The 16,838-nt window shown below is 48.6% G+C and overlaps 1 protein-coding gene across 1 annotated transcript in view; it reads right to left on the bottom strand.

Moving 5' to 3' along the window:
- Positions 1-16,838, bottom strand: part of Il2ra (interleukin 2 receptor subunit alpha) — a 51,469-nt gene continuing 34,631 nt past the window's right edge. Inside the window, exons 4-8 of the mRNA XM_006990203.4 lie at positions 10,050-10,265; positions 8,081-8,158; positions 7,295-7,366; positions 6,009-6,075; positions 1-2,126 (exon numbers count right to left, since the gene is read on the bottom strand). Of these exons, the coding sequence (XP_006990265.3) occupies positions 2,102-2,126; positions 6,009-6,075; positions 7,295-7,366; positions 8,081-8,158; positions 10,050-10,265 (458 nt within the window). The 3' untranslated portion in view covers positions 1-2,101. The remainder of the gene's footprint in view (positions 2,127-6,008; positions 6,076-7,294; positions 7,367-8,080; positions 8,159-10,049; positions 10,266-16,838) is intronic.

The following is a 16,838-nucleotide window of genomic DNA, read 5'->3' as shown; positions in this document are numbered from 1 at the left end:
AAAATTTAAAATATCATTTATTATTTTATAAACAATAAGATAAATCCATTGTAACACCAGAATGACGACAACATTACACATGCAGCTTCTAGGAATTTCCACCATACACTTGTGAAGGAGAGTAAACTAGTTAAACAGTATCTTAGTATTATCAAGAAAAAATTTTGTGATCATATCCCCATCTCCCATAATAAGTAATGATGACACAATTCAATTGAGTGGACTGGAGAGATGGCTCAGTCGTTAAGAGCACTGGCCCCTCTTTCAGAGGACAGGGGTTCAATTCCCAGAACCTACATGACAACTCACAACCAGCTGTTGCAGGGAATCCAACATCTTCTTCTGGCCTCCCTGGGCCCCAGGCATACATGTGGTAAACAGGTATACATTGCAATTTTAATTTTATGCATGTAAGATTGTTTTTATGGTAAGGGTGGGGGTCGAGGCAGGGTTTTGCTCTGTTGGTCAAGCTGACTTCACACTTGCTGTGATCCTCCTGCCTCAGTCTTCTGAGTGCTGGGCTTACAAGTCTGTATCACTAACCACAGCTCTTTAGAAAGATTTTTAACATTTTTTTCTTTTCTAAAATTAGTGATTTGAGATTCTACTTAACATTTCTTTTACCCAAAAAGGTATCTTTTGGAAAAGGGAGAAGACCATAGATAGGAAAAGTCTGGTTTACACTTGGTCACATAAAAGACCAAAAAAGGCTCTGTCTGACCTTTGATTTTCCATAACATTTTCCAGCCAGAAATGAAAACTGATAGTTTAAGCTTCTTGTGAATCCCCCTGTTAAATTTGAACATCTGACTCAACTCATTTGAGAGGAAATCTTATGCAAGAGACTGAACAAGAATGTTCTTGAGGGCGTGGGAACCAGAACCTAGTTGCTTTTGGTAGCAGTAGGAGGTGAGAGCACACAGGGATAGCCCGGTGGTTCACAAAGTGTGGTCTAGAGATCAGTATTAAGGCATTACCCAGGAACTTGTGAGAATTCCAAAGTCCACATTTACTGACTCAGAGACTGGGCTGGCCCCACAGTCTGTTTCCTAAGACTTACTGGTAACCCTGGATTGGGAGATTTTTGGAGGGGAATTATTTGAGGACGGCTAGAATATCCAGTCTATAGTTAATCTTTAGTATAATCACCTCCTCTGCTCTGTTATTTCCTCCCTTCATAAACATTGGAATTATTCCTTTCTTTTCAGTGTTTTCATGATCTGTACCAGGTACATGTCTGTACCTTGTGTGTCCACTTGTAAGCATCAATAGTTCAGGCCAAATTTAGAGTAAAGAAACCAGTGGCCTATTAGTAAAGCATTTGATAAGTATAATTCATGTTCTGGGACCTAGCCTGCTGCTCCTGACATTGATCCTAGACACAGGCTTCCAAATATTGAAGCTCCACAGTTCTCTACAACTTGGCTACTTTGGTTTGATATTATTCAAAAATTGTTCTGCCATAGTTTCTGCTCTTTAGAAATTCAAAAGTGAAGCTTCAGCAGAAAGGGGGTTCCTTTCTAGAATTGAGATAAGAATATATGGAGTCCTAGTCACCAGCCCAGAGTTTTAAAGGCTGATCAGTAAATGATGAAATCAGAAGAACCAGTCAGGCAAGCAGAGGCTGGTAAAGGAGCCATTTGGCTAGGATGAGTTTGTGAGAGCAGAAAGGGGGTGCAAGGGAGAAGGAGGAAGGAGGATGGAGAAGGACTGAGGAGTATTTACATTAGTGCTAGGCTTTCCAAACTGGGAAGTTACAGTGAAGTCACCTAAAGCTACTTTTTCTATATTATGTATGGCATGAAAAGTATCCATGCACTCTAGCTTCCATCAACATATATACACAAAACCAAAACACACAGAGTGCTGTTGGGCCCTCTCTCCCATTAAAGACTTTAGAAATGGTTAGTTAGATCCCACTCTTCAGTGGCAAAGTCCAGGTTAGTGATGGACATGCTGTTATGTCCTGTGACTTCAGAATTTTCCAGAACCCAAGGGATCAACAGGAGACACCTGTTGAGTGAGTGTTTGTCTTCTTTGATTTTGCTTGAGCTTCATGATCCTCATCAGCTTCTCTTGGCCTCCGACTTCTTCGAGTTTTCTAGATGCCTCTTCTACTCTTCTTCCTGGAAGATTAACTCAGTCACAGCCACACGTGTCATAGTACAACATGGTCCCCACCCAAACACATGTGAACTGAACCGTCCGTTTTAACGCTGAGATTCTAAATTTGAATTCTACCTCAGAATCTTGCTGCCTTTTTACCTGATGAAACCTAGCTGCAAGGCTTCCCCATCCCTCCAGAGGCCAAAACTGACTGTCCACTTAATCTCTTCTGTGCATTGATAACACAACTCACTGTTTTGAGAAAGAACCCAAAGAAGCCCTCCCATATCCCAGCTAACTCCAGGCTGGACAGTACAGATAGAGACTGAGTGGGTCTGTGGAGGTGGATGTCCTAATGGGCTGTGCTTGGTGGCTAACCTCCAAGGGATACATTAGCTGAGACCCTCGCTTTACTTTTCACCATAGGATCTGGTGGTTTTAGGCTGTCCCTCTCTTGGAAACCCAGGGCCCCTCTCTGACTCACCTCGCATCCTGACTCCCTACTTTTACCCAGCTGACCAATCATACTAATTTGATCAACTCTTCTCTGTACTGCTTGATTTCCTTTCTTCCTTTTCAATCAGATCCACACACCTACCCAAGTGCAGTCATCAACTTCTATGTAGATTTATTCCATCGTAATGTAATCAAACTGCTACCACATGTAAGCCTGGCCTCTACATGGCACTCAGACCACTCAGAAGCCCAGGGTTACTGTTTCTGCCCTAAGTGAGGTGTTCTGAGGTGCAGTCACCGTCGGCAGGAAGTTCCAGCTCCTTAGTCTGGCCTCATCTTCCATGCCAATATTTCTGTCTATCTGTGCAGTGTGGTATCACTGTGGCCACGGTCCCCATTTGTTTTAAACCCCATCATCCAGGACTGCCTTCTCCCAAACCTTACCACTCTATTTCAAACTTCCATACCCACCCCAGCCTCCTCTTCTAGAAGCTATTTCCTGCCTTGCTTTACCTGACATTTCAGAGGCCATCAGCTCAGTATGTCATCTTTGAATCCCATGTGGGATTAAATACCTTTTCTGTTTACATATCTCCATCTTAGACTTTTAGCAAAACTTCCTACCTCCTTCCTTCCCTCCCTATCTTCCTTTCTGCTTTTTTTTTTCAGTAGTAAGGATTGAACCCAGGACTAGGAAAGTGCTCTACTATATCCCCAGCACTACAAAAAAATTTCAATTTTTTTCTCTTCCTGTGTACTAGTCTATAAGTTCCCAAGAGCAGGGCCAAGATGTGTTTGTCTGTGGTCTACAGTGCAGCATCCAACATTTGGCAGTTGAGGATGGTCTATCTTTCCCCCTTTAGTTCTGTGGAATAATAACTGCTGAACTGAAATAGTAGCAATTAAGCACACTGAGTGATTTGTGTGAGTTGAAAACTCCTTGTTTCTAGCTAGTGATAGCCTGTAGGTTTTCTGCAATGATGGGAATTCTTAGTACTTTTGTTGTCTACTAAAGAGACATATGTTGGTAGTGAAAACTTGAAATATGGTTAATGCAACTAAAGAACGTGTGTGTGTGTGTGTGTGTGTGTGTGTGTGTGTGTGTGTGTTGCATGTGGAAGCCAGAGGACAATTTTGGGTGTCATTCCCCAGGAGCCATCTACTCTGATATTTTTGAGACAGGGTCTCTTATTGCACACTCCTAGCTCCTAGTAATTGTTCCTAAACAACCAGAACACCTCGGGCAAAGATCAGATTTTTCAGTAATTCACGGGTAGGATTTCTAATTGGCCACAAGAGGGCACCATTAGGTGAAATTAGCCTCTAGAAAGCAGAAATTTTGTTTTTGTTACAAAAAAATTATCTTATTTTTAATAATGTGTCCATATGGGGACACATGTGCAAATGTGAGTCAGAGACAGGGTCTTGTTATGTAGCCCCAGGCTGGACTCCTCTGTGCTGGGATTTTAGGTATGTTCCACAATCACTCCCCCCCCCAACAGAGGTATGGTTTTTGTTTTGGGGTTTTGTTTGTTTGTTTGTTTGTTTGTTTTATCAAGTTCTTTGATCAGAGGGATCATATTGAAATTATATTGCAGTCTCCCTAATGACTGTCGTACTGGGAAGTCTTGGGAACTCCTGTGGTTTTAGACACTTCCTTACTTCCCATTATAAACTATGCTATTAAGGCTCACAAGGAGCCTATCCTCTTGAGTTTGGGTCTTCAAGCTACCAAAGAAAAGGCTATTGCCAGGTAGATGCTCACCCTGAGCAGGGAGATGGTCTAACAAGTACTGAGGACCCTAAACTGTCAGGCATATGATATTATGCTTCATCCCAGAACCCCAAGAGAACACCTTAAGGAAATGGATAGATTGCCAGGGCTATGAATAATTCCTAGTGCAACAACCATTGGGGTCTCCTCATTTGGTCTGCAAGGATTTCTACTTCATGATTCACCTGAGGAAACTTAGGAGCAGGCCAGATGAACAACACAAGAAGGGAAAGAATTGGATTCCCACCCACCCACCCACCTTACGGCTATGTTATTAAAGGATTTAAGAATATCCGGGTTGGCCAGACCTGCTTTGCCAGGAGGGGGATGCCCTTCACATTTGGGACTGTGATGGTTAGTTTTAATTGTCAATTTAACACAACCTAAAATTACCGGAAGGGAATTGCTCAAAGAGGGGTCACCTAGGTCAAGTTCCCTGTGGGCATGTCTGCAGGGGATTGTCTTCATTATGTTAAGTGATGTGGAAAGGCCCAGCCTAAACCCATGGGTTTGGGTCCCTCCCATTCTGCATAAAAAAGAGAAAGTGAGCTGGGCCTAAGTGTGCACACATTAACTTAGTGCTCTCTGCTTTTGATGGTGGGTGTGATATGAGTAACTGCTTCACGTTCCTTAGCTCCCACACAGTGGTGGACTGCAACCCAGAACTGTGAGTCAAATAAACCTTCTCCCTTGAGCGGCTTTTGTCTGGGTATTTTATCAGACCCACAGGAAATGAAACCAGGACAGGAACAGTAGAGCTTATCCAGCTGACTCTACTGAGGATGGACTGGCTTTTCTCAAGATGGTTTTACATCCTTACCTTTTTTTAAAAAAAAAAATATTTAGTTAGGTTTTTGATATAAGATCTTATCTAGCTCAGGACTGATGCCTTGATTTCCCTGCTTCTGCCTCCTGAGAGCTGGGATTGTAGGTGTATGCCACTATACTTGCTTTCTTAGGATGCTGAGCTCAAGCCTGGGCTTTGTGAACATCCTTAGGTACTCAATCTACCAACTGAGCCACATCCCTAGGCACTTCATTTATTCATTCATTTCTTTTGAGATATGTCTCACTATGTACCTGAGGCTGACATGTTATTTTCTATGCAGCCCAGGCTGCCCTCAAACTCAAACTCAAGACCTTCCTGCCTCCAAGTCTTGAGTGTAGGGATTAAAGGTATGTGCCTGCATGCTAAGTCCTCTCCCTCCTCTCTTTCCCTCTCTTTCTCTCTCCCTGCCTCCTCTGCCCTGTGCAAGTATGTGTGTGTGTGTGTGGGGGGGGGGGTGTCCAGAGGTCAACCTTGGGTATTGTTCCTTAGACCATTCACATTTTTTTTTCCCCCAAACAGTGTCTGTTAATGAACCTGGAGTTCACCAGTTTCACTAGGCTGGGCGGCCAGAGAGTCTGAGGGCTCCACTTCGGCCTGCCTCCTCGGCACTGGAATTACAGGTAAGTGCCCTCCCATCCAGCTTCTGTTTGGTTTTGTTTTGTTTTCTGTTTTAGAGAACTTTGGGCACTGGAACTCAGGAACTCGCGCTTGCGTGGTAAGCACCCGACCGAGGGAGGGATCTCCTCAGCCTGTCAGTGAAATCCAGGCTCTGGGCAGTGTTCATGGTTGCCAGGCCAGGGACCAGACACTGGGGGTACTTAGCCCTTATGGTGTCGGACTCACCATCTGCGTTGCCAGGTGAGCCCACTCAGAAGAAGGATGCTGATGAGCAGGAAGGCGCAGCTGGCCACTGTGAAAAGAGAGGGAGTTCAGGTTGAGCACTGGGGCCATGCTTTGGGGAGAGGGGGGCAAAGAAGCTGGATCCATAGGGCAGGCGAGAAAATTCCCTAGGTGAGCGCAGCTGGGCCTACAGCGTCTTCTTCGCATAGAAAGGGGCCGGCACCAGCCCTCTGGAAAGGGGTGCAGCTGAAACTTAAGGAAGGCTCAGAGCGCAGGCCTCACCGCAGCTTCTTCCATGAAGGAAACATTGAAACAAGACGAGATATCCTAAACACGCTGATATTTCCTGGAGGTGCTTCACTTCCCAAATGCTGACTTGTGAAGGTTCCAGAATCCGCCCCCCCCCCCCCCCCGCAGTGGTCCAGGCCAGTGTAGCTTTGAAGCCTGTTTTTAACCCCTACCGGGAACAACTAAGGTGTTTATGGACATTTTTTTTTTCCCTTTCCCTGGGTCTCAGCTTTGTCCCTCACTTAAGTTTGGGGGGCATTGTTCTTGAAGATGTATGTGGGAGGAACTGGTTTAGGGCGCTTTAAGGTGTAAGTCTTGTTAGTTAGGCTCTTGGTTTGTATTGATTGTCAGGACCTAGAGTCACTTTAGAGACAAAACTCTGGGCATGTCTGTGCGAGATTATCTAGACTAGGTTAACTGAGGTAGGGAGACCACTCTAAAAGTGGGCAGTGCCGTTTCATGGGCTGAGATATGGGCTCTATGAAAAGGGGAAAAACAGTGGACTGAGCAAAGCATTCTCTCTCTCTCTCTCTCTCTCTCTCTCTCTCTCTCTCTCTCTCTCTCTCTCATTGTGTAGTTCTGACTGCTCTGGAACTCACTCTGTAGACCAGGCCGGCCTCAAGCTTGCAGAGATCTGCGTGCCTCTGCTTTCCAAGTGCTGGGATTAAAGGCGTGCACCACTATAGCCAGCCTTTCTCTGTTTCTTAACTGTAGATGCAATGTGACCTCCCTCTCCTTTGCCATGCCTCCCCATGGTGATGGACTGGATCCTGGAACTGGGAGTCAGAACAAACCCTTCTTTCCTCTGGTTTGTATCATCAGACATTTGATCAAAGCAGTTCGAAAGGTAGCTAATCCAACTCCCAGCATACCACAGCTGATCCACGGGGTTTTGAGCAATGTTCAAATCTATAGTCATCTTTCCCCCTTATAAACGTTAGTGAACGGAGGGATCATTTCAACCAGTCAGACTGCCTATGTCTTGAAACGGCCTGATCTACCTGCTATCTGATACTCCGTTGTGAGTATGAATGTCTCCATAGTTGCAGGGGCTTCTGTCAGCAGTTGGAAGTCTGTGGGAAAGAGAGACAAGCAGACACTCAGTTCATAGCAAGCACAGGACTGCACGAGGCCGGAAGAGGAGGGGCTTCTCAGTGAATTCATCACTCGGTTGGGGGAAGGGATACGAGGGGCCTGGTGAGCAGGATCTGTCTGGAAACGTCAACCTCAGTCGTGTGATTTCTCCTTCTGACGCTTCCTTTAGATTGTTGGTGTATGTAGAGGGGGTGTACACATTTATGTGTATGTGTGTTCATGTGTGTGCAAGCGCCCATGCACATGTACCTATGGAGGCCAGAGGTCAACATCAGATGTCTTGCTTAATTGATGACCTTATTTCTTGAGACAGGGTCTCTTACTGAACCTGAAGCTCATTGGTTCTGCTAAACTAGATGATGGCCAGCAAGCCCCAGAGATCCTCTGTCTCTGCCTCCCCAGTGCTGAGATTATAGCCAAATACTGCCATATTTGCGCATGGTTTCTGGGGGATCAAACTCAGGTCCTTATGCTTTGCATGACAACTGATGCTTTGCATTACCAACTGAACCGTCTTTCCAGTCTGCTTTGGGCTGATTGTGTTGCTATGGCCATGTTCTTGCTTTGGAGGAAAGGAAGGCAACTAGGGCCAGCTTCCCCTCCTCATCTTATTCATTGCTGGAGGAGCTTGCATAGCACTGTCTGCCCTTGTTTGATGGCCAAATGTTGGTTCTCAGAAGCTCTCTCCATACCTGTGGTGGTGATGGGACAGGAAGTCTCACTCTCACTCTCAGGAAAAGGATCTCTGCTTCCTTGAGATTCTTCACTGGCTGCAGAAGAGAAAAAGCAATGAATTTGGAACCCAGGATGGATCTATGAGACTCTAACGCCTCCCTCCACCTGCCATCTGCTGCTGGCCCCAGATACACCTGCTAAGGCATGACACCTTGTTTGGGCATGTCTCAGGGACACAGTTCCACATCAGGGGCACTAGAAGCAGCTGGAGGGCCATAGTAGAGCATATAAAGGGGAATTCTAACCCTGACAGTGACTATCTCTGGAACTGTGAGCAAGTCTTTCTTTCCAGGCTTCCTACTCAGCCCTGGATTCCACCCTTGACTTGGAAATGAGTCAAAATCACACATACCCCCTCCACCAAATTTAGCTTTTACAGTCCCTTTGTGATCAGTGACTCAGTGTTATAGTGGGTAGCTGTTTTGTCTATGACCTTAAAGTACCGCCCCTAGAGAGGTAGCAGGTAACTGTCCTACTACCTATGACCTTGAAGTACCTGCCCCTGGGGCATGGCTCAGGGCTACCCTTAAGACCTGAGAGGCACATATTCCACTTCCTCTTCTCTCCCTCATGGGCTTGGATGATGAGACAGACCAGGTGGAAAAACAGTGTGGGACTATACCTTGGCCTTCCAGGATCCTACGATAAGTCTCTCGTGCTGTAGTGAGTTTTCCTCCCTAATAAATTCCTTCACCTCTAAGCAGACTCCATGGATTTCTCATAATAGAGTGTGCTGGCTAGTTTTATGTCAACTTCACATAGGCTAGACTCATGGGAGAAGAGGAAGCTTCAGTTGAGAAAATGCTGCCATAAGATTGGGCTGTAGGCAAGCCTGTAGATCATTTTCTTAAATAATGATTGATGGGGGAGGGCCTAGCCCATCATTGGTGATGCCACCTCTGGACTGGTGGTCCTTTTATAAGAAAGCAGGTTGAGCAAGCCACTAAGCAGCATTCCTCCACGGTCTCTGTATCAGTTCCTGCCTCCAGGTTCCTTCCCTGATTGAGTTCCTGTTCTGACCTCCTTCAGTGATGAACAGTGATGTGTGGAAGTCAAATAAACCCTTTCTTCCCCAAGTTGCTTTTGGTCACAGCATTTTATCACAGACACCCAGGGACTTGCCATTCCATCTCCTACAAAGAAAACTATTGGCATGCCCTGGCCACGAGGGTGACTCATTGGAAGTGAGTGATGAGAAAGACATAGCATCCTGAGAAGACCCTGGAGGAAGTCACAGAATGTGACAAATGGTAGTAGACAAATGGTAAAGAAACTAGGAAAATTCATGAATGGATGTGAGTAACTTTTGGTTATGGAAGTAGTAAGATTTCAAACAAATATGGCAGAAGATCTCAACACAGGCAGGTTGTATGCAGCAGGAGTGTGTATATGAGCAGGAGTGTGTATGTGAGCATACATGCTAAAGCAAACCACTTCTCACATAATATATATATATATATATATATATATATATATATATATATATAAATCAAAGATCAGGGAGGACCTTTACAGGGAGTGTAAATGACAATGGAGCACTGTACAATGACACACCTACATTAAATACCAGTGAAAGGAAGAAGCATGCGGGTACAAGGCTGGATTTGTCCTTGTGAACTATGGGATGTCTTGGTAGTTGAGCAGAAACTGTGGAAGTTCAGGATCAGCTAGACACAGGATAGCATTATTACAATGAGAAAGTATCCTGTGTGCTGCATTGGAACACTAGACAGATCACTATTTCTCTGCCTCTAACAACCTATGTGTAGAGCAGAGATGAGGGGACCTCAGTGTTGGTCTGTTCTGGTTTAAAAGATGAGACCTAGAGGGTCAAGTGGCTTTCCCAAGGTCCCATGGCAGAGAGGAGTCTCACTTTGGTCCAGATGGAGAAAAGAATGGGATGGGCACAAGAAAGGAATAACCTACCTGGAAACGGATGGTATTCTCTTTCATGTACACATGTGAGCTGGGGCTGAGTCCACCCCTTCTTCCCACAGATCATTTTGCAGATGCTTGTGGCGGAACCTGTCTGTAGGGCCTTGTATCCTTGAATACACTCATAGTGAACTGTCTGTCCTACCACGAAATGATAGATTCTCTTGCTATCTTCATGTTCCCATGGAGGGGGCTCCCCGCAGTGACCTGGAAGAAGAAAATAATTCTGAAGGCAAGTTTGAGAAGGTGTAGGGAGTGCCTGTAGGTTGCTTCTTGCACCCAGAGTGACTCTGGTCACTAGAAACTGGACCTTGGTTCTTATTCTTTTGTTTCACTCTCTTGCTGAACCTGCAACTGTTGAGAGCATCCAGGGGGCAGGAATGTAGGCATTGTAGGAAGGCATGGAACCCAGTGTTGTACAACTGTTTCCTGTGAGTTGAAATATTCCCTCTTGAAGGGAGGTTCCTTAGGACTCAGAAAAATAAACAAAACACACAGGTCTCAGGAAGTTCCTGAAACTCACCAAGCCCCTGTGCAAAGTTACATAAGCAGTAACAATGACTGAGGGGACTCTCCAATTGTTGGAGCTCTCTCTCGGTCCTGCAGGGATCTCCAGGATGCAACTTTCATGGGTTGTCATCCATACTGGCATGGGTTTTCGGTGATGCAGCTATGTTTGCATCATCCATGCGCCCAAGAGTAAGCCCAATAAATTGATTGGTTTATTTCATGACACTTAGATAGAAAAGTTTCTTTGGTTTGTTGTCAGTGCTCTGACAACATCTGCTGAACAGATGCTTGTATGACATGAGTCTCCCCAGGAAAAGTCACACAGTACCCTGTCACTCCTGCAAAGGATCAGACGGTTGATTAGGTGAGAAAGACATAGGTGGACAGAAAGTGGGTATTGCCGGTGAAGAGTGGATGCTTGCCAGGGGCGCAGGGAAATGGGATCTTCATTTTGTTGATCGCTGCAAAGACCCTGAAGGTTTTTGAGAAGTGGACAGGTGTAAGAGGGGGGCTCCGCTGAGGGGCAGCAACAGGACAGAGCACTCTATATTTCCATGGAATAAGTGAGGAAGCAGAAATTTGAGTGGCAGTTGGTGATCGTTCTCAGACTTTGCTGAGCTGACCAAGGATAAGGCTTATGTCTGGAGGAGAGAATATCAGAGAAATGAATCATGATCTTAATTAAATCACATCTGAAGCGAAGCTTGACCCACATTGACCCTGTCAGGCCTCCCTGTGCCCAGCAACTTTACACTCACTGGACTGACCTAGGCTTGGCTGAACTTTGGCCCCTGAGATCACGACCTGTTCTAATTTAATCTGGAACTTCCTACCCACTGCCATCCGTTTGATCAGATGGAACTATATAGACTGTCTAACTCTGGATCATGAAATTACTCATAGGTTTGGAACTTGCCAGATGTTCAAAACGATCTCCAACAGAAACACATACAAGCCCTTCACCCCAGTAGGAATCTGAGTATTCCTAACAATATTGCTCTTTGCAAAACAGAACTGGAACTATGTTTTAGTCTCAGAACAAAATATTATTTTAAGGTCAGGAAACCTCATAACTGACAGAACCTGTCTGAATTTAATTTGTTTCTTTAAAATGGAAACACAAAACTATGACAATTTATGAAACATCCCTCAGCTAAAAACAGCTGGTTCTCTCTCTCTCTTTGTAGTTTGGAGGTGAGGAGGGTATCATACAGTTCAGGTTGGCTTTGAACTTCTTATCCTCCTGCTTCTGGTCCCCAAATGCCAGGATATCAGGCACGTACACTAATGTCCACTTCAGCTGACTGTCTTGAAAGACCCCCGCTCCATTATGAGGACATGGGGCTTTGGGCCAATAAAATGCACCCCCCCCCAATAACTTAGCCTAAGAAATGCCATTCTGAAGGAATCAGAAAAACGGGAGTTCACAGCCATAGCCAGCTACCCGGCCTTGACAGAGATAGCTATGGCCAGCCTTGAGAGAGATAACTGTGGTCGGCGGCCTTGAGAGAAAGACAGTTAAGTCAAATCAGGATATTTTATGGCTGGCCCCCTGGCCTTGAGAAATAAGCAGCTGGCCTGGACAAGGCCAAATCAGCCACACACATACGACCCCAAGTTCACCCTGGCCTTCTTTGAAACAACCAATAGGGACCCTGTAACTATGCTTCTCGCTTCTGTAACCGCGCCTCTGCCCCTGGGATCCCATAAAAAGTCCCCCTTGCCCTAGGAAAGCGCGCAAGTCCTCCAAGAGACTTCGCCCCAGGTATCTGGTCTAAATAAACCCTCTTGCTTTTGCATCTGATCTGTGGTTTCGGTGTGTTCCTTGGGTTTGGGGTCTCTCCCGGAGAAAGATCTCAGCCGGGGGTCTTTCATTTGGTGGCCCGTACGGGGATTGAGACCCCTCCCTGGAACCACCGACCCACCATCAGGAGGTAAGCCGGCCGGCCTTGATTTATGTCATCCCTGTCCAGTCTGAGTGTTGTCTGTTTGTCTGAATGTTGAATGTTGTTTGTTTGTCTCTGCGCCTGCGCCTGATAATCTGTCTGTGTCAGTGGATCTGAAAGAGGAGGCCGACGGGCCTGGACTTCGCCGCTGAACCCTGGGAGACGTCCCAGGGGAATCTGAAACCCTGGAAGGAGTTCCACGGGAATCTGTAGTGCCCTCTGAGGCACGGTCTGTAGTGCCCTCTCTGAGGCACGGTCTGTAGTGCCCTCTGTGGCACGGTCTGAAGACCCCTCCGGGGGCACGGTTTAAAGACCCCTCCGGGGGCACGGTTTTTCTGGTTTTGCTTTCGGTTTGGAACCGAAGCCGCGCAGCGAGTGTTAGTCTTATTTATATTGGTCTGTCGTTTTTTGTTTTCTGTTTAACCGTTCTCCTCCTAAAAACAGCCATAGGACAGACTGTCACCACCCCCTTGAGCCTCATGCTTAAACACTGGTCAGACGTAAAGACACGAGCCAACAACGAAGGAGTCGTAATCAAAAAAAAAAAAAAAAATGGATGTAGAATGGCCTCGTCAAGAAACCTTTAACCTCAGTCTTATTTCACAGGTGGAGGGAAAAGTTTTTGCTTCCAGTCCCCATGGCCACCCGGACCAGGTCCCATACATTGCCATGTGGAGACTCCTGACAACAGAACCTCCCCCATGGGTTAAGCCGTTTCTCTTCCCCTCAGCCCCCCGGCGGCAGCAGCGCTCGCCGAATCCCGGAGCCGAGGAAGCCAGATCGACGGATCCCTCCCACTCCCTGTTCCTCCCTAACCCCACACCAGCAAGTCTGCTCCGGCGCAAGCGGGCGCGCGGGCAGGCTTGCAGGCGGGTGCGGGAGAAGAGAACGCACAGGCGGGTGCGCAGGCGGCAGCAGGTTATGGCGCCGGCGGCGCAGGCGGGGCCGCCGGGAAGCTAGGGCGCTGGGACACCCCCTGCCCAGTCCCCGCAGGCCGTCAGCGGTGATGGCGGTGGCGGCGGCGGGTGCCGGAGCTCCCCGCGCCTCCACCCGTCCGCGCGGCCGCGGCGCGGTCGCGGGGGTCCGGGGCGGCGCTGGGGGGGCTCCCCTCACTCCCCGCTCTCCCCGGCTGTCCATGTCTCCCGTGCGGGCGGAGGAGTCCGCCCCGCCGGGCCGTGGTTTTCCGCGTGGCGCCTAACAGCCGACTTGGAGCTGGTGCAGACCAGGGGAATCTGGTCGCGGGGGCCCGCGGCGGCGCAGGCGGGGCCAGGGGCGGGGCCGGCGACCAGCCGCCATGGAGCGCGGCAGCCCCCGGCGCGGCCGGCCGGGACCCGGGCGGCGGAGAGCCTGCGGCGGCAGCGCCCCACAGCCTCTCGCTCGGAGGGGCGGTGGATAGCGCGATGGGCGGCCGAGCGGCACAGTCGGCAGCGGCGGCGCAGGCGGACACGGGATGTGGCAGGGGCACGCAGGCGGGGCCGGGGATGGGGTCGGCGAGGGACCGCCCCCTGGCCGGCGACCCGCAGCGATGTGCCACGACCGGCTCCGGCCCAATATGGGGAAGGTGACTAGGGGGCGGCGTCACCCATGGACGCCGAGTCACCCCGCCCCGAGTGTTACAACCCCCCCGACAGCGCCGGAGGGACCGGCGGCTCCTGTAGCGGCCCCCAAACAGCGGAGGATGAGTTCCTGCTTCCTCCCCAATTGCCGGTCGCCTAGGAGGAAGGCGGGACAAAGCAGCGAAGGTAGGGAACACCTACATCTCTATAGCCAGTTGCTCTTAGCGGGTCTCCAGGGGCTCTAGACCCCCTACCGATTGGGCTCAGGTTACCAGAAAGAGACGCCGGCAGCGCGTTTTTAAAAAAAAAAAAGACTTAGAAAGACACGGAGGGAGAGAAAAAACAAACAAAAAAAGTCCTGGCCACTGTAATGTCTCAGGGACAGGTCAGAGAGGGAGTTAAGGCGTTAGGACGGGAGACTTAAAAAGGACACTGCTTGACAAAGACAAAGTGCTTACTGTAAACAGAGAGGGCATTGGGCTCGTGACTGATCAAAAAAAGCCTCAAGGGTCTCGGAGACCTAAGCCAAGGGTCCTCAATCTGGAAGATTGGGGAGGTCAAGGCCAGGAGACCCCCTCCCCCCGACCTAGGATAACTCTCAAGATTAGGGGGCAGCCAGTGACCTTCCTAATGGACACCGGGGCTCAACATTCAGTCCTGACCCATACCGGAGGCTCTCTCAATGACCGCACAGCTTTGGTCCAGGGGGCCACAGGTAACAGGAGGTATCGAAGGACCACCGAGAAAAAGGTTCAGCTGGCATCTGGACAGGACCCAAAGGGACCCCCCTACAAGTCCTAGCCCTTTAAACTGTTCATGGACGAGAACTCAGGCTTTGCAAAAGGAATGCTGGTACAGAGACTGGGGCCATAAAAGCCCGGTAGCTGCAGGATGGCCCGCCCCCTGTCTGCGCGGGGTAGCCGCTATTGCTGTTTTGCTCAAGGATGCAGGGAAACTGACTTTGGGACAGCCATTAACTGTGTTATCCTCCCATGCGGTGAAAGCTCTGGTCCAGCAGCCCCCAGATCGAATGGTGTTCAGACCAGTTGTCTCCCTCAACCCCGCAACCCTGCTGCCTGGTTCATGGATGAGAACAGCTTCCTCCAAGAAAAAAAACGGAGGACTGGAACAGCCGTCACCACCGAATCGGAGATAGTTTGGACCTCACCACTGCCACCTGGAACATCGGCCCAAAAGGCAGAGCTGATCGCGCTGACCCAGGCCCTCCGGATGATAAAAGCCCGGAGGACCAGGAACTAACAAAGAAAATGGGGGCGAAATGGAGCCCCGAGCGACAAGCTTACATCATAGATGGACAGAGGCCTTGCCTACCAAGAAAAAGACCGCTAACGTGGTAACCAAGAAACTCCTAGATGACATCTTTCCCAGGTATAAAATACCCCAGATATTGGGGTCAGACAATGGGCCCGCCTTTGTCTCCCAGGTAAGTCAGGAGGTGGCCAGGCTACTGGGGATTGATTGGAAACTTCATTGTGCATACCGCCCCCAGAGCTCAGGACAGGTAGAACGTGCAAATAAAACCATTAAGGAGACTTTAACCAAATTAACGCTTGCAACTGGCACTAGAGATTGGGTGCTCCTACTCCCCCTAGCCCTTTACCGAGCCCGGAATACTCCTGGGCCTCATGGCCTAACCCCGTTCAAGATCATGTATGGGGCTCCCCCACCAATTGTAAATTTCCTTTACTCTGATATCTCCTCTTTTGCCACTAGCCCTCCAACTGATGCAGAAGACGGTGTAGAAACCCCTGCCTGCCGGGAGCAACTGAACCGCCCGGTGGTGCCTCACCCATTCAAGATTGGGGACTCTGTCTAGGTCCGACGCCATCAATCTAGGAACCTAGAGCCGAGGTTGACGGGACAGCGGCTTGGGTCCACACGTCGCATGTAAAGGCTGCCAAGGAACCCGACGAAGCTGAGGGCACCGAGACATCTAGTTCAATGCTCTCCAAACCCACTAAAGATAAAACTCACCCGGGGGTCCCCTTGATCCCCCTAATAGTCCTCCTGACATTGGGAGGGGCATCACCAGAGAGCCTGTTTCCCTGACGCTGGCCCTGTTACTGGGAAAAATTACCATGGGCGGAATAGCTGCTGGATAGATACAAGACTGCAGCCCTTATGGAGACCGGCCAATTCAGACAGCTCCAAGTAGCCATGCTCAACAGAAATGATTTAAAAGATAGTTCCAAAGGTCACCGTGGTTTACGACCCTTGTCTCCACCATTATGGGCCCCCTAATCATCCTCCTGCTCATTTTATTGTTTGGGTCATACATCCTCAACAGATTGGTACAATTCATCAAGGATAAGGTTTCTGTTGCCCAGGCTTTGATCCTAACCAAACAATATCAGAGGCTCAGACAGTCAGAGATAGAGCTAACCCCTTATTCTCCATCCTAAAATGAAAGATTTCATTTGGTACAAAAGAAAATGGGGGAATGAAAGACCCCCGCTCCATTATGAGGACATGGGGCTTTGGGCCAATAAAATGCGTCCCCCCCCAATAACTTAGCCTAAGAAATGCCATTCTGAAGGAATCAGAAAAACGGGAGTTCACAGCCATAGCCAGCTACCCGGCCTTGACAGAGATAGCTATGGCCAGCCTTGAGAGAGATAACTGTGGTCGGCGGCCTTGAGAGAAAGACAGTTAAGTCAAATCAGGATATTTTATGGCTGGCCCCCTGGCCTTGAGAAATAAGCAGCTGGCCTGGACAAGGCCAAATCAGCCACACACATACGACCCCA

This window comes from Peromyscus maniculatus, chromosome 5 (assembly GCF_049852395.1).
Source record: "Peromyscus maniculatus bairdii isolate BWxNUB_F1_BW_parent chromosome 5, HU_Pman_BW_mat_3.1, whole genome shotgun sequence".
In the NCBI taxonomy this organism is placed as follows: domain Eukaryota; kingdom Metazoa; phylum Chordata; class Mammalia; order Rodentia; family Cricetidae; genus Peromyscus; species Peromyscus maniculatus.
This window is presented reverse-complemented; position numbering and strand designations above follow the sequence as displayed.